The following is a 19,053-nucleotide window of genomic DNA, read 5'->3' as shown; positions in this document are numbered from 1 at the left end:
GGGACTTTTATGGATAGGAATGTGGGCAGGCTATGGGTGGGGGCGTGTAATCACATGACCCTGGGTGACCAGATAACCTTACTCATTAGAACACTTTTTTTTTTTTTTTTTTTTTGGAGAACGAGATAGCGAAAGTGGATGTTAGAGTGGTGCCTGGTCACTGCTAGGCAATGGGGCCTGGTCATGGTCAGTGTTTCGAGTCCTCTTTGGAGCTTGTCTATGTTTGACCATATTTTCTTCACCTTCTTTGACTAACCTTGGTACCTTTGTGCTGCTATGTTACATTTCATGTTGATTGATCATTTGTTTCCGCACCCAAAGCTTCAAACTCCATTTATGTGATCTTTGTGGCATAGAGTTTTAATTTGAGAGTGGCACTATTTTTTTTGAAAGTTTTTAACGTTCCTATTTCACACACACACACATATGCAGTCTCATAGTAACGTACTGGAATAACATGGTGTTGAAATTAATATCTTTACACTCAATCAAATGTAATGAAAAAATGAAAAATTTAAAAAATGAACAAAAATTTGCAAAAGTATTTAGGTTATTTGACTGACAATATTAAACACTGACCTGCGACAGTGAATGTTGACCGATAACTAATAACTACTTAGTACCAACCAATGTCACCAATATCTTGACTCAATTCCGTTTTATAGTTTCCCAAAAATTTTATTCTTGACCCTTCCTTTGAACTTTCTTTGGAATATTTATTTTTACTTGTTGAGGCACACATTAAAAAAAAACAGTCTTCAAGGCATTCCTGACTTCTAGCCAAGACTTACCCCTCTCTTGACCTGCTACCCACAATGTACAGCGAGGCGTGACACTTGTCTTATGGTTGTCTTTTTGCTAGGATATTATATAAGAAAGATAAGAGTGATTTCTTTCATGGAAGCCAATACAATATTAGGCAGATAACAAAAACCAAGACATTTAATAATAGAATAGAGGGAAAGCTCTTGGCAATGTTTCTTAGTTGTTTCTTAATGTTTCTTTATTTTGGTTGGGTCTATTGCATTGTGTTAACTTAAAGATAATTTCAGCTTTTTATGTCCTGCTTTGACTACTTGTATGTACTGCTCACATGTTGGACTCTACTACAGAATTTGTTTGCATGGTATCAGTTAGTGTAGGTGAGAAAGAGTTTGAATGAGGCCTGCTTTGAATGGGAGTGGTGTCAGTGGCTGAATACTCATCCTTAACTGGAGAAACAACTATTGGTCAAAGCATTAAATGAAACTCTGAGATAAGAGAGAAACAGTAATATTTAGCTCACATAATTTACAACTATAAAAAAACATAATCTAATTAACTAGTTGCTAGGACCAATGAATATAGAACTAGTTTAATCCAAGTCAACCATTGAATGGGTTGCCTGAATCAGGAAAACTTGAATTTCAATCTTTAACTGGAATGACACGAGGATAAGTGTGGCTTGTAATTTCCTTGTTTGAAAGAGTGAATATTATATCTAAGAAATGTTGGACCACACCCAGCCACTGTGTAGTTCATTGACAACATACACAACATTGATTTAGAGACAACAACCAAATAATGTAAAATTGAATCATAAAGAGCTTATAGAAATCAATGAAATGTTCCATTATAATAAAGCTACTATGACTGCTGTTGCACAATATACATCATATTGTCTTTTTTCTAAACTGCCTTTTTGGTATAAACAAAAGACTTGTGTAAATTTCTGCTAGTCAATGTTTTTGTTATTTTATTTACTAACCTACTTTGAACAATTGGAGAATAAAAAGCTGGAAGGGTCATGGAAACATTAGCTTCTAAGCATAGTCAATGTGAAAGGAAGGGCATACTGTTGTAAACACATGAAAGGGGGTGGGAGAGGATGACATTTTTTTGTCTTGGTGTACATAAATAGGAAAGAGATTTGGGTGGGGGGGGATTATCTTTTTTTTTAAATTTTGTAGATAAAACCAAGGTGGGCTACACTGTAAACACAGATTAAATAAATACACCAAAACAGATCAAATGTAATCTGGGAAGTTGGTCTGTCGGGGGTGGGGGGAGTTGAAATTCATTTATAGCCCTTCAGGTTTTATGACTGTTATCTAAACTTTGTAGCTGCTTCCCTCCCCATCTCAAACTGTTTTGGAGACAGTCCCTCCAATCATATTGACCCAATCTTTTTTTTCTTAGTTAGTGAAATCTCTAAGTTTGTAGTTCAGCTTGGATGGAAGGGGAGGTAAAGACAAAGGGAGGTGTGTCTGTATTAAATGTACCTTGTCAATTTTGTATTGAATCTTTGAAACATGTTTTGACTCTATGCATACAGCTAGTAAAATAGATGACTAAAAAAACTCAATCATCAGCATTCATCTAAACACAAAAAGCCCTAGTAACGGATATATACAATTAAAATGCTCTCATACGAACAAAATGATGCTTGCAGGATTTCTTTCCTTTGTTCAGTTATAGATTGTCTTTCTAAAGGTGGACTATAGACAAGTCTTTACCTTTTACCTTTACCTATCCCTTAATCTGTTGGACCGTTGGGGCACCATGCAAGATTCCTCGACTGTCTTTCTCCATTCCTCTCTGTCTTTTGCCTTAGTTAGGACCTCTTTCAATGGCAGGATCGTACATTCTTTTATGTTGTCTCCCATCGCTTTCTCTGTCTGCCACTTCTTTTTCCTGGTACTGTTCCCTAAAGGAAGGTCTTTGCGAGCCCCAAAGATCTTGTAATATGGCCATAGACAAGTCTAAGTTCAGTTATAAATTGTCTTTCTACAGTTGGACCATTTACAGGTCTAAGTTCAGTTATAAATTGTCTTTCTACAGTTGGACCATTTACAAGTCTAAGTTCAGTTATAAATTGTCTTTCTATAGGTAGACTATTTACAGGTCTAAGTTCATCTATAGATTGTCTTTGCTCCACACTTTTGACCTTAATAAATCAATTACATGCAAAATGTACATTATCAAAAAGATTTTTTGTTGTACTTTATTTCTTTTCTGTAGTGTGGAATAAATGTGATCGTGGCTGAAACAGGCTGGCTGCACTTAGGCTGAAAATGAAAATTACTCTATGCTAAGGGTTGGGCAGCCATGTGACCTGCCAAATAATAAGGGCCACCAAAATGTACAAGTTTTAACCTTACATCAAAGCCAGTTGTGTAGGATTTCTGAAATTTTATTTTAAATATTTGATTCCAAATCATGGCTGTGATTGTTATTTTGCATGTTTTGTATTTATATTACGTTAGAGTCAATTTTGTGTATATGTGTGTGGAAGGCATTTATATTTTTGTTTCTTAAACCTTTAGCTGCATTTTCACACTATCAAATAGAGAAATGAATGACAATTATTTTAGTCAATACATCAGTTATTATTATTGTATGTTCCTATGATGCCAATTGTACCAAATAAAGACTTACAACTTATGTGTGACCTCCCTGGTTAAAAAACAAATGTTTTGGATGTGGCCCTCCATAAAACAAGTTGACCCAGCCCACCCCTCTACTCACTGTTATTGTCTGAGAAGTTTGGCATGAGATGGAAAACAATCTTGTATTCCCAGTATCTGCTGAGGCTTAATACTTAATACACCCATCTTTGAATTTGTCTCCCCCCCTCTTTTTTTTTTGTATTGGTAAGCACATTAACTTTTGATTGGTAAGCACATTAACTTTTGATTGGTAAGCACATCTAAGTCAAGATCAGAATTGATCATACAGTTTTGTTTTATTTCTTCTGATGCAATGTTCTACCCCTTACACTCAGGGCTGGACTCATTAATCTTGGCAAAGCAACATTGTATTGATTGATACATTTAATTACCTTGATGTATAGAGAGCAGATTGCTTGGATTAGGTTTCAGTATTGTAAGCAAGTACATAACATGTATGTAACTGTTGAGGTTGTGTGAGGGCAACACAGTCAACACTGTTTAGCTAATTAAGTCGTTGTATTGAAACTGACTTAAAAGAGTTTTTTAAAAAATGGAAATAATTGGACTGATTGAGACTCTCATGAGAAAAGCATAATACATTTCTTTGAGTTTAGATTTGTGTCACAAATAATTTTGATTTGAAATTAGGTGTTAAGATTTCAAATAAGAAATTGTCTTAAATTTTTTTTTCGATACATATTACTTTGTTTTAATTTTGGACTTAGAGCTTATGAAAGTCCAATCTTCCAAACATATTTTGGGTTTCTACAAGTCATCAATAGTTCCTGTTGAAGTAAACAAACATTTGTTTGGTCGTATTTATTTTGTTCATGTTATCACAGTACATTGGACTAGTCTTTTAATTTGTTCATGCTATCACAGTACTTTGGACTAGTCTTTTAATTTGTTTATGCTATCACAGTACTTTGGACTAGATTTTTAATTTGTTCATGCTATCACAGTACTTTGGACTAGTCTTTTAATTTGTTCATGCTATCACAGTACTTTGGACTAGTCTTTTAATTTGTTCATGCTATCACAGTACTTTGGACTAGTCTTTTAATTTGTTCATGCTATCACAGTACTTTGGACTAGTCTTTTACTTTGTTCATGTTCTTATTTGTTTAATTGATCTTATCTTTAATGTTGTCTTTTCTCTTGTATCCCCAGGTTTGCCTTACTGAAGACCACCACTCAACGTATGGCAACAGATGGTTTAAACAGTCTTGTTTATACAGTTCAGGGGGTGGAGGAGTTACCCACACATCTGAGGATATCAGTTTACATTAATGAAACATTAATGCTTAACCAGCAGACATAGGTGAGGGAAGGGGGCTGTGATGAATGTGTCTACAAATCTTTTTTGTCTAGCACTTTGATTCCAATAGTTTCTTGAATTCTTTAAGTTTTCTTTTCGTCATCTGTGCCTGTTTTTGGCAAGAACCCTTTTTGGGGTCTCAAATGAGTGTCCACTTTCATGAGATATGTCTCATATGTTGCTAGCTGCTTTTCTCTATACCAGTGAGAGCAAAATGGTGCCTGATCTTTGTAGTGCTTCTAGGGGCACCTTTTTTATGCCTTCCTCCTTTAAGCTCACCTAAAAAAGATCGCCATGCAGGATAGGTTCCATCCTAGTGCAGCTGTCAGTAGTAGAGCTTCTATACTGTCCACACCAGCCTCTAGCAGACCATGAGGTAATCTTGTAAGCATTAAAAAAGACATGCTAAACGCAAAGGCCATGAATAAGATTTTGGCCATTTACCAACCCCTTTGTTCTCATATCAACCATCAATTAGATTATTATTCATTTATTCCAATATTATTAGGCCAGGTTCACACATGAACCATATTTTCATAGCAATCAGTTGATTCCATACTTATGAATACTAATAATACTTACAATATGAATACTAATGATACATAACAATGTTATCTGGCCAAACAATTCCAACATGTTGGCAAAACTTTCACCCACACACACATTTGTTTTGTATGGAGGATTAGGAATGTGACAGGCTCTAGCTTCTGATAGTCATGCTGAAACCTGCATTACCAAATAGATGACCCATAGGTGGACCAGTCTTGATCTTGTCCATTTATTTGCTATTTCCAAGAAATGCTTTGCAATGTTTTGTTTTCCATTCATTCACTTGTAGGTTGTGTCAGAAAGTGCTTTTTGGTTTTGAATTCATATTTCTGTATTTGTTGCTGCTCACTGTTTCCACTCTGTAATGCTTAGTTTTCAAATATTTTTCTTTAATAACATTCATTCTGTCTTGACACCTGGTTGATCTCTAGTTCTTTTTCAAATCATTTCAAGTTTAGACAACCAAAGGTTATTCCAATCATAATTATATTTACACATCCACATGTAATCTGCTTCAAGGTTTGTTTGTTGAATATAAACTCCAGACCAAGTGGAGCATCTTCCTAATGTTCATCTGTAGAGGTGAATACTATTTGTTGAATATAAACTCCAGACCAAGTGGAGCATCTTCCTAATGTTCATCTGTAGAGGTGAATACTATTTGTTGAATATAAACTCCAGACCAAGTGGAGCATCTTCCTAATGTTCATCTGTAGAGGTGAATACTATTTGTTGAATATAAACTCCAGACCAAGTGGAGCATCTTCCTAATGTTCATCTGTAGAGGTGAATACTATTTGTTGAATATAAACTCCAGACCAAGTGGAGCATCTTCCTAATGTTCATCTGTAGAGGTGAATACTATTTGTTGAATATAAACTTCAGACCAAGTGGAGCATCTTCCTAATGTTCATCTGTAGAGGTGAATACTATTTGTTGAATATAAACTCCAGACCAAGTGGAGCATCTTCCTAATGTTCATCTGTAGAGGTGAATACTATTTGTTGAATATAAACTCCAGACCAAGTGGAGCATCTTCCTAATGTTCATCTGTAGAGGTTAATACTATTTGTTGAAATATTACATTACACATTTAGTCATGTCAAACAGCGATTCAAATGGCTTTATATGAACGGACATCAATATGGTGACCTATCAAGTCACATCTGCTGAAGGACTATTAGACAATTAAGTTTTGTTTTTTCCTGTTTCTTTTAAGCCTATTAATTTACTCAAGAAGCAAAACACAATCTCCCCTGCTCTAGATTGTATTGGCAGATTTCATAAAGACAGTGAATTATTCCCCTGGATATTTATGAAATTCATAGTACTAAATGCTGACTACTCATCATCTCTCTTTATCTCTCTTTCTGCCTCTCCTTCATGCTCTCTTTCACTATCTTTCTTTCTCTCTTTATCTTTCTCTCTCTTTCTGCCTCTTTCACGCTATCTTTTTCTCTTTCACTCTCTTTCTCTCTTTCTGCCTCTCTCTCTCTATTTCATACTTTCAAGATACCAACTTGTGGTGCAGACGGAAGTACTTTTTTCAATATTTAGACAAAATTAAACAAATGAACAAAACAGAATTTTTGTCTCCTTAAGTAACTTGGAAGTAATGAGACATGCTGTATATCCATTGGTCTAGTGCAGTCTTAGTCAACGCTTGAATGACATTTACTTACAAGTGACACATATCTCTCAAAACTGTCCAGAATTTGTTTGTTGACATTTTGTATTTGTTCCATTTTTTTAAAAATTTATTATTGAAAAAATATTTTTGTGTTTTTCAGTCTCTGAATATTTCAAGTTACTAAAGAGTTGGGGAGAACAATTGTACAAAAATGTCTGGAAAGCTTGGACTCGCACAGAAATTGTGCTCTAGACTTTGGTCTGGTACATTGTTGTACACAAATTGTGCTCTAGACTTTGGTGCAGTACAATGTTGGCCAGATCCTGTGCTACAAATCAATATCACTCAAATTCTGTTCTAAGATTGGACCAAAGCACAGTGAACATGGTATAAGAGCATGGAAAATGTGCTATGCAAAAGTAATCATAATGATTATTATTATAACTATCAGTGACATAAACTAGTTTCTTTAGAGTTGGCATATACATTGAAAATTATTTGGAAAAACAAGAGGAACAAGTTCAATAGAAAAATAGAATCTATTTCATGTGGAATCTACTTGAATGTTGACTAAATGTGGACATTAATTCTATGTGCCTGATGCACTCTGGCATTATTCTAAATGTCTCATTCAGAAAAATATGATCTCAATAATATATTTCATTGTGGTCCATCAGCAGCTGTAAAACATTTGATTTCCATTTAATAAATAGACAATGCCAGAAAATGTAGTTGGATGTGACTGGTACAGTTTCCCTGCAGTACCTTGTCTTGTTTCCCAAACAGACTTTAAGAAGACATTTTGTTCTGGAAGTAAAATTGTATTCAAAATGAAACATTTGAAAGAGAATTAAGTTCATTTACACTTGTTGTTGTTGATTCTAAATGGTTCTATTCAATACAAATTGCGTTGTGGAAGCTCTATGACAGAATTGATGATACGATTTTTGCAATGTTGTGCCTTAGATTGACGTGTGTGTGTGTGTGTGTACACAGAGTAGTAGAGTGCTGTCAAAACCAGAACATTATCTCCCTTTGCCTGTTGAGATACATGACATTGATCATTTCAAATTGTAAACTAATTATTCTTGTATATTGTTTCTAGAGAAATAATGTTTATCAAAGTTCTTATGTTAAAATGTCAACATTGTTTGCACCTAGATTGAGCTGTCCAAGTGACTGCAACTGTTACAGACTTTATGTCATCGTGTGCTTATCTATTGTAGTGTAGCTGTACTGGGTTCTACACAGTTTGTGCCTAATACTTTATTGTGACATTTCTAGAGTCAATGTCAACCTTTAGCTACTAAAACAGCTTTACATGGCTTGACAAAATCTTTTTTTTTTTTAATACTTCTAGGTAATGAAGCAAAAGTCAAGTGTTTTATGGCGCTTACTATTTCAAATTTTATTCTGATGTTTAGCATAATAAGCAAGTCATCACTTGAAAGCTATAGTCTTTTAGGAGTCAGTCCAACACTAAGTTCTTTCTATTAGATTGTATTATCTCTTTGTGTTCTTGCACTAGGGTGAGACTTCATGATGTTGAGCACAATTTAGAATGTTATAATGCCAATGATATTCAATCCATCTCATCTTGTCATCTATTGCTCAAACTAACACTTAGGGTGATGTTTGGACACTAAATAAACCAAATGTTGGTCATACGCGAGTGATTTTCATGGAAATTAAATTTGTGCTTAATCTCTAGCAGTTTGTTGTGTGTGAAGAAAGAAACAAATCAATGATTCATACCCTGACAGTGCAAAGAAAAAAACAATATTTGTCCAGTCTTAATAAAGAAAGTCAGCAGAGTTGTCCACCCTATTTCCCTAAGCTTACACTGTGCTATTTAGAGACTTGTGTTCCATTCAGTGTGTGAACTTCATTTCAGTCTCTTGATTTCATTGAGGTTTATTTATTTCATGACAAACTTGGGGCAATCATTGCAGTGGTCAATGCAACAGAAGCAACTGTCCTGTACAAATATCAATCTAAAACTCCTTCTCATGTGCTATTTCCTCAACTCATTGTCTTGACACCACTAGGTCATCACTTTGTGGAACACATGAACTTTGACCTATGCAATTAGATGTTCAATTCATATCACCTGTAAAAACTATTATGTTTGTATCTTAAGAATGAGCATTATTGTATTATTTTTTTGTTTCACTGTAACTCTTGTGATATATTATATTGATATTCAGAATGTATGTAAAATATATTGTGTTGTCTGCTCACACCCAGTTTCACTATTGCATAAACTGATCTTGCCAACACTTGGACATTGACTACTTCAAAACTTCACTTCAGCAAACGCTTTGACAATGATACACACTTCAGACTTTGTTAAATATTTGAGACTAGACATGGATATTTGCTTGACTTGACTGCACTAAATAATGATGTAGACTAGACATAAACTTTACATTGACTCGACTTCTTCCAATAATGCATGAACTTCTTGACTTGACTCTATACACCAACACAACTAGTTCTTTGGTTATTTACTTTTGTGAAGCTGGGTTTTAAACAAAAGAGGTTGGAGCTACAAAACTGTTTCATTTTAAGTCTGTGTTATTTTTTCTCCATCAAAATACTGTCAACATCACATGACTTTGAAAGAATGTAATTTATTTTGTAGGAAAGGGGTGTTCTCATTGTATGGGTTAAAATAGTGGGAAGATTGACTTGAACTGGACACATTACTCTCATTCCTTAGTTTGTTTTGTGCTTGTGTAATGAATGTATTGAGTTGTTTTCTCTGTCTGTTATATTTTCAAACTAGACTTGAACTTACAGTTTGTTGTACAGCTTTAGAGACACAATTAGTTTGATTTGTTCACATGCCATGCTATTTCATAGATATGTGTTTTTTAACTATTGGCTCTACTTGAGTCAGAGGTTGATCAAAACTTTGGTGGGAAAGAAAAAGCAACACTTGAAAACAGAGTCCATCTAGGTATTTATTGCTGACTGTTTATTGTTCACAGATTGTATGTCCAAACTTGTTCAAACCCTGTGGGTACACCTTCATTTGGATGTCTTTTCATGTATTTCACTTCATTCCTCTCAAGTCTGTAGTCAGAAAGAGGTTGGCTGTGAAAGGGTATCCATGAGAAGGATAAAACTAGACTGAGATTTTTTTTGTCATTGTAACTTTCAAATGACCACATCTAGTAGAAGGAACCAGCTTTTAGTTTCTATAGACTGATTCTTGAACACTAGTTAGCTTTGGGAACAGCATTTGATTGTGAACTAAGGTCAACATTGTTGTAAATGAATTAAAAATATCAAATTGAGTCAACGTTGATGTTGATCAATCAAAATAGTATTCAAACCACATGTGGTCAAATCAAAATCACCTTGAAAACATTCAAGTCTCATTGTGAAACAAAAATCAAAGTTTCAGTTTTCAAAATGTGTTGCCAAATTCTAATCAATGGGTGGAAAGAAAAGTTCCACTTTGTGGGAGTGTTTGTTTAAGTGTGTGTGTGTGTGTATGGACTGAACATTTATTTATGTTTTCTTCAACCATTCCAAAACTTGATGCAGCTTCAAGAGACACATCTGCTCAATGGAGAGATCAATTTTAGTTGCTAGACTCCATTGCTCCTGTTTCATTTCTCTGACAAAAGGGATTAAATTGATTAATTGACACAGTCTAGCCAGCTTAGGACCTATTTCCTATCACATTGAGTTGAATGCATTTTTTTGGCTTTAATGCTCTTACCTTGTTTGATTTCTTTCTTTCACTATTTGACTTTCATTGGATTCAATTGATTCGATGACACTGTTTAGAGTACAGTCTAGCCAGCTTAGGACCTCTTTCCTTTCACTATTTGACTTTCATTGGATTCAATTGATTCGATGACACTGTTTAGAGTACAGTCTAGCCAGCTTAGGACCTCTTTCCTTTCACTATTTGACTTTCATTGGATTCAATTGATTCGATGACACTGTTTAGAGTACAGTCTAGCCAGCTTAGGACCTCTTTCCTTTCACTATTTGACTTTCATTGGATTCAATTGATTCGATGACACTGTTTAGAGTACAGTCTAGCCAGCTTAGGACCTCTTTCCTTTCACTATTTGACTTTCATTGGATTCAATTGATTCGATGACACTGTTTAGAGTACAGTCTAGCCAGCTTAGGACCTCTTTCCTTTCACTATTTGACTTTCATTGGATTCAATTGATTCGATGACACTGTTTAGAGTACAGTCTAGCCAGCTTAGGACCTCTTTCCTTTCACTATTTGACTTTCATTGGATTCAATTGATTCGATGACACTGTTTAGAGTACAGTCTAGCCAGCTTAGGACCTCTTTCCTTTCACTATTTGACTTTCATTGGATTCAATTGATTCGATGACACTGTTTAGAGTACAGTCTAGCCAGCTTTCCTTTCACATTGAGTTTATTTTTTTGGCTCTAATGCTCTTACCTTGTTTGATTTCTTTCACTATTTGATCATTAATGGTGGCTGTGGTCTGAGATTTGAATGTTCAGGTGGTGTGGTAGTTCAGTAATTATTTAGAAATTATATTTTGTCATATTTTGCCATAATTCCCGTGCTGTGATTAAGCCATTCCATGCAAGTGAACTCATCCATGGAACTAATTTCTGTTTTCATTTGTTAAAATTCAATGAAACATTTTTGGGGATAGCATTGAGACCAAAACTATTTAAAGCTTTAAAATTTTCTTATTGGCTAACTTGTAGCTGTAAGTACAAGAATCAAAATAAAATTTTTAAAAATAATATTTGAGCTTTATTATACAGGAGAATCCGTTCTTTATATTTCTATGATTTCATGATGTTCACCATGAATGGGGGATAGATTTGAAATGTATTCAACTTTGGTTCTTGTCTTAGTGAACCCTGGGCCAGTCTATTTGCTACACATTGGTTGAATGAGCAAAGAGTCCTTCATGTCTGTACAGAGAATTTGACCAGTACTTAGTGGCTGGGACTCTCAGATTGATTCTGTGATAAATGAAGGAAGAACTTCAAGAAACGCTGTTCGTTATTTTCCTGTTCAAATTTGAAGTCATTCAGATGACCAGAAAGTCACTTAAACCAGATTGCAGTTTTACCCCTCAAAAAACAAAATGGCCACCTGCTCAAGTAAAAAATAAGACATTTCTTAAAATCTTTTTAAAACAACATTTTATTCTTCTATTTTTTTAATGAACATTTTTTTTTGTTATTGATTTGTGTGTGTGTTATTTCCACCAAAGATCTCAATGTCATTGTTGAGAAACCACATGGCTCCCTGCAAAAAATATAGAATAGAGATTTCATATCTCTTGAACCAGTTGGAGTCAACAGAAGAATGAAGTAGATTTTGTCTAATCTGCTCACTAACTGATTCTATTCTGTCAACTTTTGGTTTCTGTCATGGCTAAAGGAACTCAGCCTGTCTTAGTGAATAGCATTCTGTTAGAAAACAATTTTAGTTGACATCAAGCAGTGGATGTTCTGTTAGTCATCTTTTGTCTTTGACTCTATGCACTTTATTTTTGCCATTTCTTGTTTGCTTAGACACTCCAATGTATTGCTTCTACTTTTGACCATATCTGTATTTATTTTGTATTCTTGTATTTGTAAGTCAAAGTAAAATAGCCTCACTATTTATGTTAACATTAATATTAAACACTAAAAGAAATAGATTGCTACATTTTGGCAAACCTTTAGTGTCAGGACCATGGCTTTTATTGTATTTACTTTTGGCTGTTTTACTTTGATATCTCTCCTTGCAATGTCTCGGAATTGGAAAAAAAAAATAATTTTATTCACTTCTGGACATGTATTTTTGTAAACTGTTGTCCTAACATACCACATTTTACCTACAACAAAAAGTTCACTATGAAATAAATGTTTTTTTTTAATGCTGCTTCCTTATGTGTTTGTTTTCTTTGACAGTCCTATTGCCTTATGTGTTTGTTTTCTTTGACAGTCCTATTGCCTTATGTGTTTGTTTTCTTTGACAGTCCTATTGCCTTATGTGTTTGTTTTCTTTGACAGTCCTATTGCCTTATGTGTTTGTTTTCTTTGACAGTCCTATTGCCTTATGTGTTTGTTTTCTTTGACAGTCCTATTGCCTTATGTGTTTGTTTTCTTTGACAGTCCTATTGCCTTATGTGTTTGTTTTCTTTGACAGTCCTATTGCCTTATGTGTTTGTTTTCTTTGACAGTCCTATTGCCTTATGTGTTTGTTTTCTTTGACAGTCCTATTGCCTTATGTGTTTGTTTTCTTTGACAGTCCTATTGCCTTATGTGTTTGTTTTCTTTGACAGTCCTATTGCCTTATGTGTTTGTTTTCTTTGACAGTCCTATTGCTACACTATGAAGTATTGCACATGGATAAAAGATGAACAAATGTGGTCACACACCTGATACATTGCTAAGTCAAGTTCTGTTTTACTCAGATTTGTGCATTGATTGATTGATTTTCCATGTGTGTACATGACAGAATAGAAACCATTAGAAGAGACTCAACACACCTGTACAAGTCCAAGATATCTACAATTAATCATGAGAACAGAACAGCTTGAAGTTTGCTCATTTAGTAAATGGTGTACCACAGGCAAATTTACTTTGCACAATCCCAATCTTATAGCTTCCATTTAGTCTTTATTGAGCTTCAACATTGATCAAGTATGGCCGCCTTCTTTGTTGAATGACACAAGACCTAGAGATAAGCCAAGTAAGGAACAGATTTATAACTGGACCAGAGACTTTCATGTCCAGACCTGATGAAGGTACAGAGTAGGGGACATCAGCAGGGAGAAAGGATTCATAGCCAATTTTAATAATGATTTTCCAGGAAAACATTCAAGACTTTCAAGGTCCAGAGAGTAAGTTCCCCTTACAACCCTAGCTCATCTGTGGCAGCCCAACGACCAACTGACTTGACTTTTCCCAAACTAATGTCAGGTAGCCATTAGAGCTGGGTGGACTTGGAAGCACACTACTCCAAAAGGGTGGTCGAGAGGCTAAGTGCACTTGGCTTGGCTACCTATGAAGGGGGCTCGAGGTTCGACACCCGACTCGGGTCAGAGTTGTGTTTACTGAGCGCCTGAAGGCAGCACGGAAAAACCTTCTAGATACTACCCCCCCTCCCCCCCAACTGTTCCACAACTTGAGATTTGACCGAAGCGCTCTGAGCATGCTATAAGCATGAAAGTAGCGCTATATAAAAGCCACAATTTTAATTTTTAAGGATCCCGAAATTAAAAATCCCAATCTTTTACCAGGACTCAAACCCAGGACCCCTGGGTATGGAAGTCAAGCACCTAACTAATCAGCCACTTTGCCTTACCTTCTTCAAGGTACAGAAGAATCAGTAAAATAAGCAAAACTATATACACAAAGTGGCATCCTCTAAGGCTCTATCCCTTCCAACAGTGACCTGATGAATGTTCAACCACTCAGGGACTTGTAGAATCTAAACAAATAATAGTGTTCTGTTTCCCAATCTGTGTTCCATTGCTGAAAAACTTCTGTACTAGTTTAGAGAGTAGGTTCGTTTTGTTAGACAAATATAGTGTGTATTGTTATGTACTATATTAGAGAGTAGGTTAGTTTTGTTAGACAAATATAGTGTGTATTGTTTTGTACTATATTAGAGAGTAGGTTAGTTTTGTTAGACAAATATAGTGTGTATTGTTTTTAGCGACAGTGACGTAGTAAGACAGACTAATGACGTAGTAGACAGACTTAGGCGACTAGAGAGCAACATGGCGATAGTATAGAAGTAGGCTGTTTTGGATGTTAGTTAGAAATAGCAACGTTAGTGACGACTGGACAGATTTCCCATTGAAAAATAAAGGTGTCATGTTATAACAGTGAAAGTCGTTATTAAGTATATTGTTAACTTGTAATGTTATGTGGCTAATGTGAAGTAATTAGGATTATAGAAGTCAAGTCAAATTAGATTAGCCCACAACAAAGTTTAGGAAACCCTACAAAAACAAACATGTATTCAATACATTGAAATCAACAGTTTTGTTTATTTGTCAACTGCAGAATACAAAATAAGCATGAACACAACAAACAAATCAGCTATAAATAGAAATATGGCAAGGACATTTCCTGTATTCTGCTATCTCTCTTCCCTCTGCAGGTACAAAATCTCCAACTGAACAATTTCATTCCTAAGGCTTTAAATACTTTTTGTCTTGGCTATAGACAGTTTGTCAATGTAGCTCATTTCATATTTTGTCTAAGGTTAGTGACAGAAGGTAGTGGATAAACAACTTGTAAAGTATTGAAACAATCTACAGTGAGTTGGTTTTTTCACAGAAGATTTGTTAGTTAACTAATGTCACAAAAAGCCTGTTTAAAATCATATATACAAAATACAAATAAAAAATAAATTATATGTATATAATTGCCAAGACAAAATAAAACCAATTTGGTGGCAATATTTGGTATTCAATTTTTTGGCAATACCTCTATTCAACTTGTACCTTTGCCGAAACTTTTAGGAAAAACGTGAACATGGTTGTAGAAAACAGCCCTAAGGAGTGTCCTAATAATATGACAGTTGATTTACATCATTGGGAAAAGAATTACTAGCTCTGTGTTCACACTGGGAAAACTCTATTTTGACTGGTATAATTTTTTCCAGATATAAAAAGAAATAAATTTGGCTAGAGAACTAGAAACAATTTATCTTGAATGGATCGTATGTCTTCAGATAATCCACATTTATTCAATATTTTAATAAATTAATGTTCAAGGAACATTTTGGACATTGTCCAAGTCTAAATTTAAAGGCCTATCATTGGAATATTACTGGGTTTAGATGCAGTAGATCTATACATTCATGTCACCAGGATTTGTTCTCACTCTCTAAGTTGTCTAAAGAGGTATTGTCTTTTATCAAAATAAGTGTTTTTTATGTTTTTCTTGTTTTATTTATTAAAATAGAAATTTGAATTAGAATAGTGATAGTCTCTATGTGATAGTCTCTATGTGATAGTTTCCATGTGAGTTTCCATGTGAGTCTCTATGTGATAGTCTCTATGTGATAGTTTCTATATCCAAGTCTAAAGACTGAAAAAAGAAATATCACTAGTGAATAAAAAAAAAAGATGCTTGAAATTTAGTATGTATAATTTAGTAACATTTAATGAATAAGTTGTTAGTTTTGTAGGTTTCACAACTTCTCAACAGAAATGTATACATACTTTGACATTTGTTAAATAAGTAAAGACCTACATTAAAAAAAAAAAAGCATAAAAATACCATAAAATGGGTCTAGTTCCATTTAAAAAAAAAATGTGTTTTAAATGCTAATAGTTGATACACATATAGACACCTTTGTGAAACTGTGAAATACAAAGGCAAAGATGAACCTCACTATACATCAGTTAGCAGACACTTTTTGATTGGTCTCATTAAACATACATATAGAGTGCTTTTAAACAGATGGCTTTAGGCTTTCAGATGTTGTCAAAGCCAGGAGTGTCAGATAAGCTGCCATTAGCTATATTATACTCCCCAACTCTGACAACAAAGTCTAGCACCTGATCTACTTGTGCCTATTAGAGTGAAACTTCTTAGAGTGACAGAGAATTATTGGGAGTTTGAGGCAGATGAAGTTTATCCCTGAAGGAAAATTCAGATTGGGATAATTAACTATGATACTGCAATAGAGTTGGTACCAAATGTAATGTGTAAGATTCCTTCACCTCATCAAAGTTGAGAGAGAAACCATGGCACCCTGGCAACTCATGATCCCTTCATGGCACCCTGGCAACTCATGATCCCTTCATGGCACACTGGCAACTCATGATCCCTTCATGGCACCCTGGCAACTCATGATCCCTTCATGGCACCCTGGCAACTCATGATCCCTTCATGGCACCCTGGCAACTCATGATCCCTTCATGGCACCCTGGCAACTCATGATCCCTTCATGGCACCCTGGCAACTCATGATCCCTTCATGGCACCCTGGCAACTCATGATCCCTTCATGGCACCCTGGCAACTCATGATCCCTTCATGGCACACTGGCAACTCATGATCCCTTCATGGCACCCTGGCAACTCATGATCCCTTCATGGCACCCTGGCAACTCATGATCCCTTCATGGCACCCTGGCAACTCATGATCCCTTCATGGCACCCTGGCAACTCATGATCCCTTCATGGCACCCTGGCAACTCATGATCCCTTCATGGCACCCTGGCAACTCATGATCCCTTCATGGCACACTGGCAACTCATGATCCCTTCATGGCACCCTGGCAACTCATGATCCCTTCATGGCACACTGGCAACTCATGATCCCTTCATGGCACCCTGGCAACTCATGATCCCTTCATGGCACACTGGCAACTCATGATCCCTTCATGGCACACTGGCAACTCATGATCCCTTCATGGCACCCTGGCAACTCATGATCCCTTCATCTAAGAGAAAATGTTTCTCTGAGAAGAAACTGCTAAAACAACAAGGGAGACAACAATATGGGTCCAACTTGATTAGCCTGTTGTATGGATGCCTCATGATAGAAAAGTTCTTTGTGCATCACTGATCAACTACAGCCTCAACCTAGGCAACCACAACACAGTTGCCTGCTCTAATGGGTGCTTAAGCTCTAATGAAATTGACAAGTGGACTAAAAACTTGCACCAAACAAAAAAAGGAACAGGAAAAAAGACAACCTGGATTTTCAGTACAATATGTTCTGGTCTGGTGACTTTTTTTCAACAAAAAACAGTTTTAAAGAGGTGAAAAGATTGCACATAGACATAGCAGATCTATGGGAAACACACTCATGGCATCTCTACAAGACAGACTAAACCTAAGTTACATAGCAGCTCTATGGGAAACACACTCATGGCATCTCTACAAGACAGACTAAACCTAAGTTACATAGCAGCTCTATGGGAAACACACTCATGGCATCTCTACAAGACAGACTAAACCTAAGTTACATAGCAGCTCTATGGGAAACACACTCATGGCATCTCTACAAGACAGACTAAACCTAAGTTACATAGCAGCTCTATGGGAAACACACTCATGGCATCTCTACAAGACAGACTAAACCTAAGTTACATAGCAGATCTATGGGAAACACACTCATGGCATCTCTACAAGACAGACTAAACCTAAGTTAGAAATCTTATAAGGAGAGGTGAATACATGGCATAGGCTATCAAGTACAGTAGTCATGACAGTCCCTATTATTGGCAGGTCAAAATGTTCATTTATTATTGGCATCAAAGTAACACAAACAGAAAGTCACCTAACTCATGCCCCACTCTATGTTCACTTCAACAGGACATAAGGTCTTTGGTTTGAAAGATTAAGGACGTGTGCAGTATTCCACAAAACCATGCAAACCCAGATGCGACCTACATATTTTGACACCTCTAATGCAAAGTCGAAGACCTGGAGGGTGGGGGAGGTCTTAATTTGTCTAAGGCAAAGGCCCTACTTTGTTTCACTAGAGCTCTCCCGCTGCTCTTTCAGAGGCCATCTGCTGGTGAGGACAAAATGGGACCTGATTTGATCTTTATAGCATTTTAAGGGGGCTCCTTTAAGCTCGGCAGAAAAAATCGCCTTTGGCATGCGTTCATCACCAGACATGCCTACCCCCAAGACCCAGAATGTGGAACACTCAGGTTGAAAATGTGGAATTTTGGGCCCCAATGTGGAACATAAACGCGTTTGTTAGCAATACTGTACGCAATATAAATAAAACTTCAATTATATTACTTTAAAAACAACAATAGCATGCTTCTTATAAATAGATGTAAATATTATAATTAAAAGTAAGAAAACCTTTAATTCATAATTATGTCCTTTGTTTGAAATCAATAGTTCTAACTCCTAAATGATGAATTCTAACTAAAATGTTTTCTAATGACCTAGACTCAAATGTTACTATATCTATTTTTATTTGTTACTACTAGATATAAATCTACTGACTAGATCTAGATTATTCTAGATCTACTTGATTATCTATCCTTTTCTAGGGCTCTACTCTAATCACTCTAATAACCCTAGATGTTGTCTCTAGTTCTAGATCTAACTAAAATAATGTAAGAGTCTACTAGTGACTTACCTAGTCTAGACCTACATCTAATAAGTCCTAATAAGTCT

The 19,053-nt window shown here is 35.6% G+C and overlaps 1 protein-coding gene and 1 long non-coding RNA gene across 5 annotated transcripts in view; one reads left to right on the top strand and one right to left on the bottom strand.

The window, feature by feature from the left end:
* The window catches only part of LOC106060405 (beta-1,4-N-acetylgalactosaminyltransferase bre-4-like), a 45,571-nt gene extending 37,292 nt beyond the window's left edge, over positions 1 to 8,279 (top strand). For all 4 annotated transcript variants that reach the window (XM_056034071.1, XM_056034070.1, XM_013218273.2 and 1 more), the window contains 2 exons: positions 4,602 to 4,752; positions 7,089 to 8,279. In XM_056034071.1, coding sequence (XP_055890046.1) covers positions 4,602 to 4,752 — 151 coding nt within the window. In that variant the 3' untranslated portion in view covers positions 7,089 to 8,279. The remainder of the gene's footprint in view (positions 1 to 4,601; positions 4,753 to 7,088) is intronic.
* A 6,640-nt stretch (positions 8,280 to 14,919) lies between these two features.
* LOC129926999 (uncharacterized) lies at positions 14,920 to 18,527 on the bottom strand. Its single transcript, XR_008778708.1, has 2 exons — positions 18,057 to 18,527; positions 14,920 to 17,746 (listed from the first exon to the last, which is right to left on the bottom strand). It is a non-coding gene; the product is annotated as an uncharacterized LOC129926999 (long non-coding RNA).
* Between the last annotated feature and the right edge of the window lie 526 nt (positions 18,528 to 19,053).

The sequence above is a fragment of the Biomphalaria glabrata genome, chromosome 6 (genome assembly GCF_947242115.1).
Source record: "Biomphalaria glabrata chromosome 6, xgBioGlab47.1, whole genome shotgun sequence".
NCBI lineage: Eukaryota > Metazoa > Mollusca > Gastropoda > Planorbidae > Biomphalaria > Biomphalaria glabrata.
This window is presented reverse-complemented; position numbering and strand designations above follow the sequence as displayed.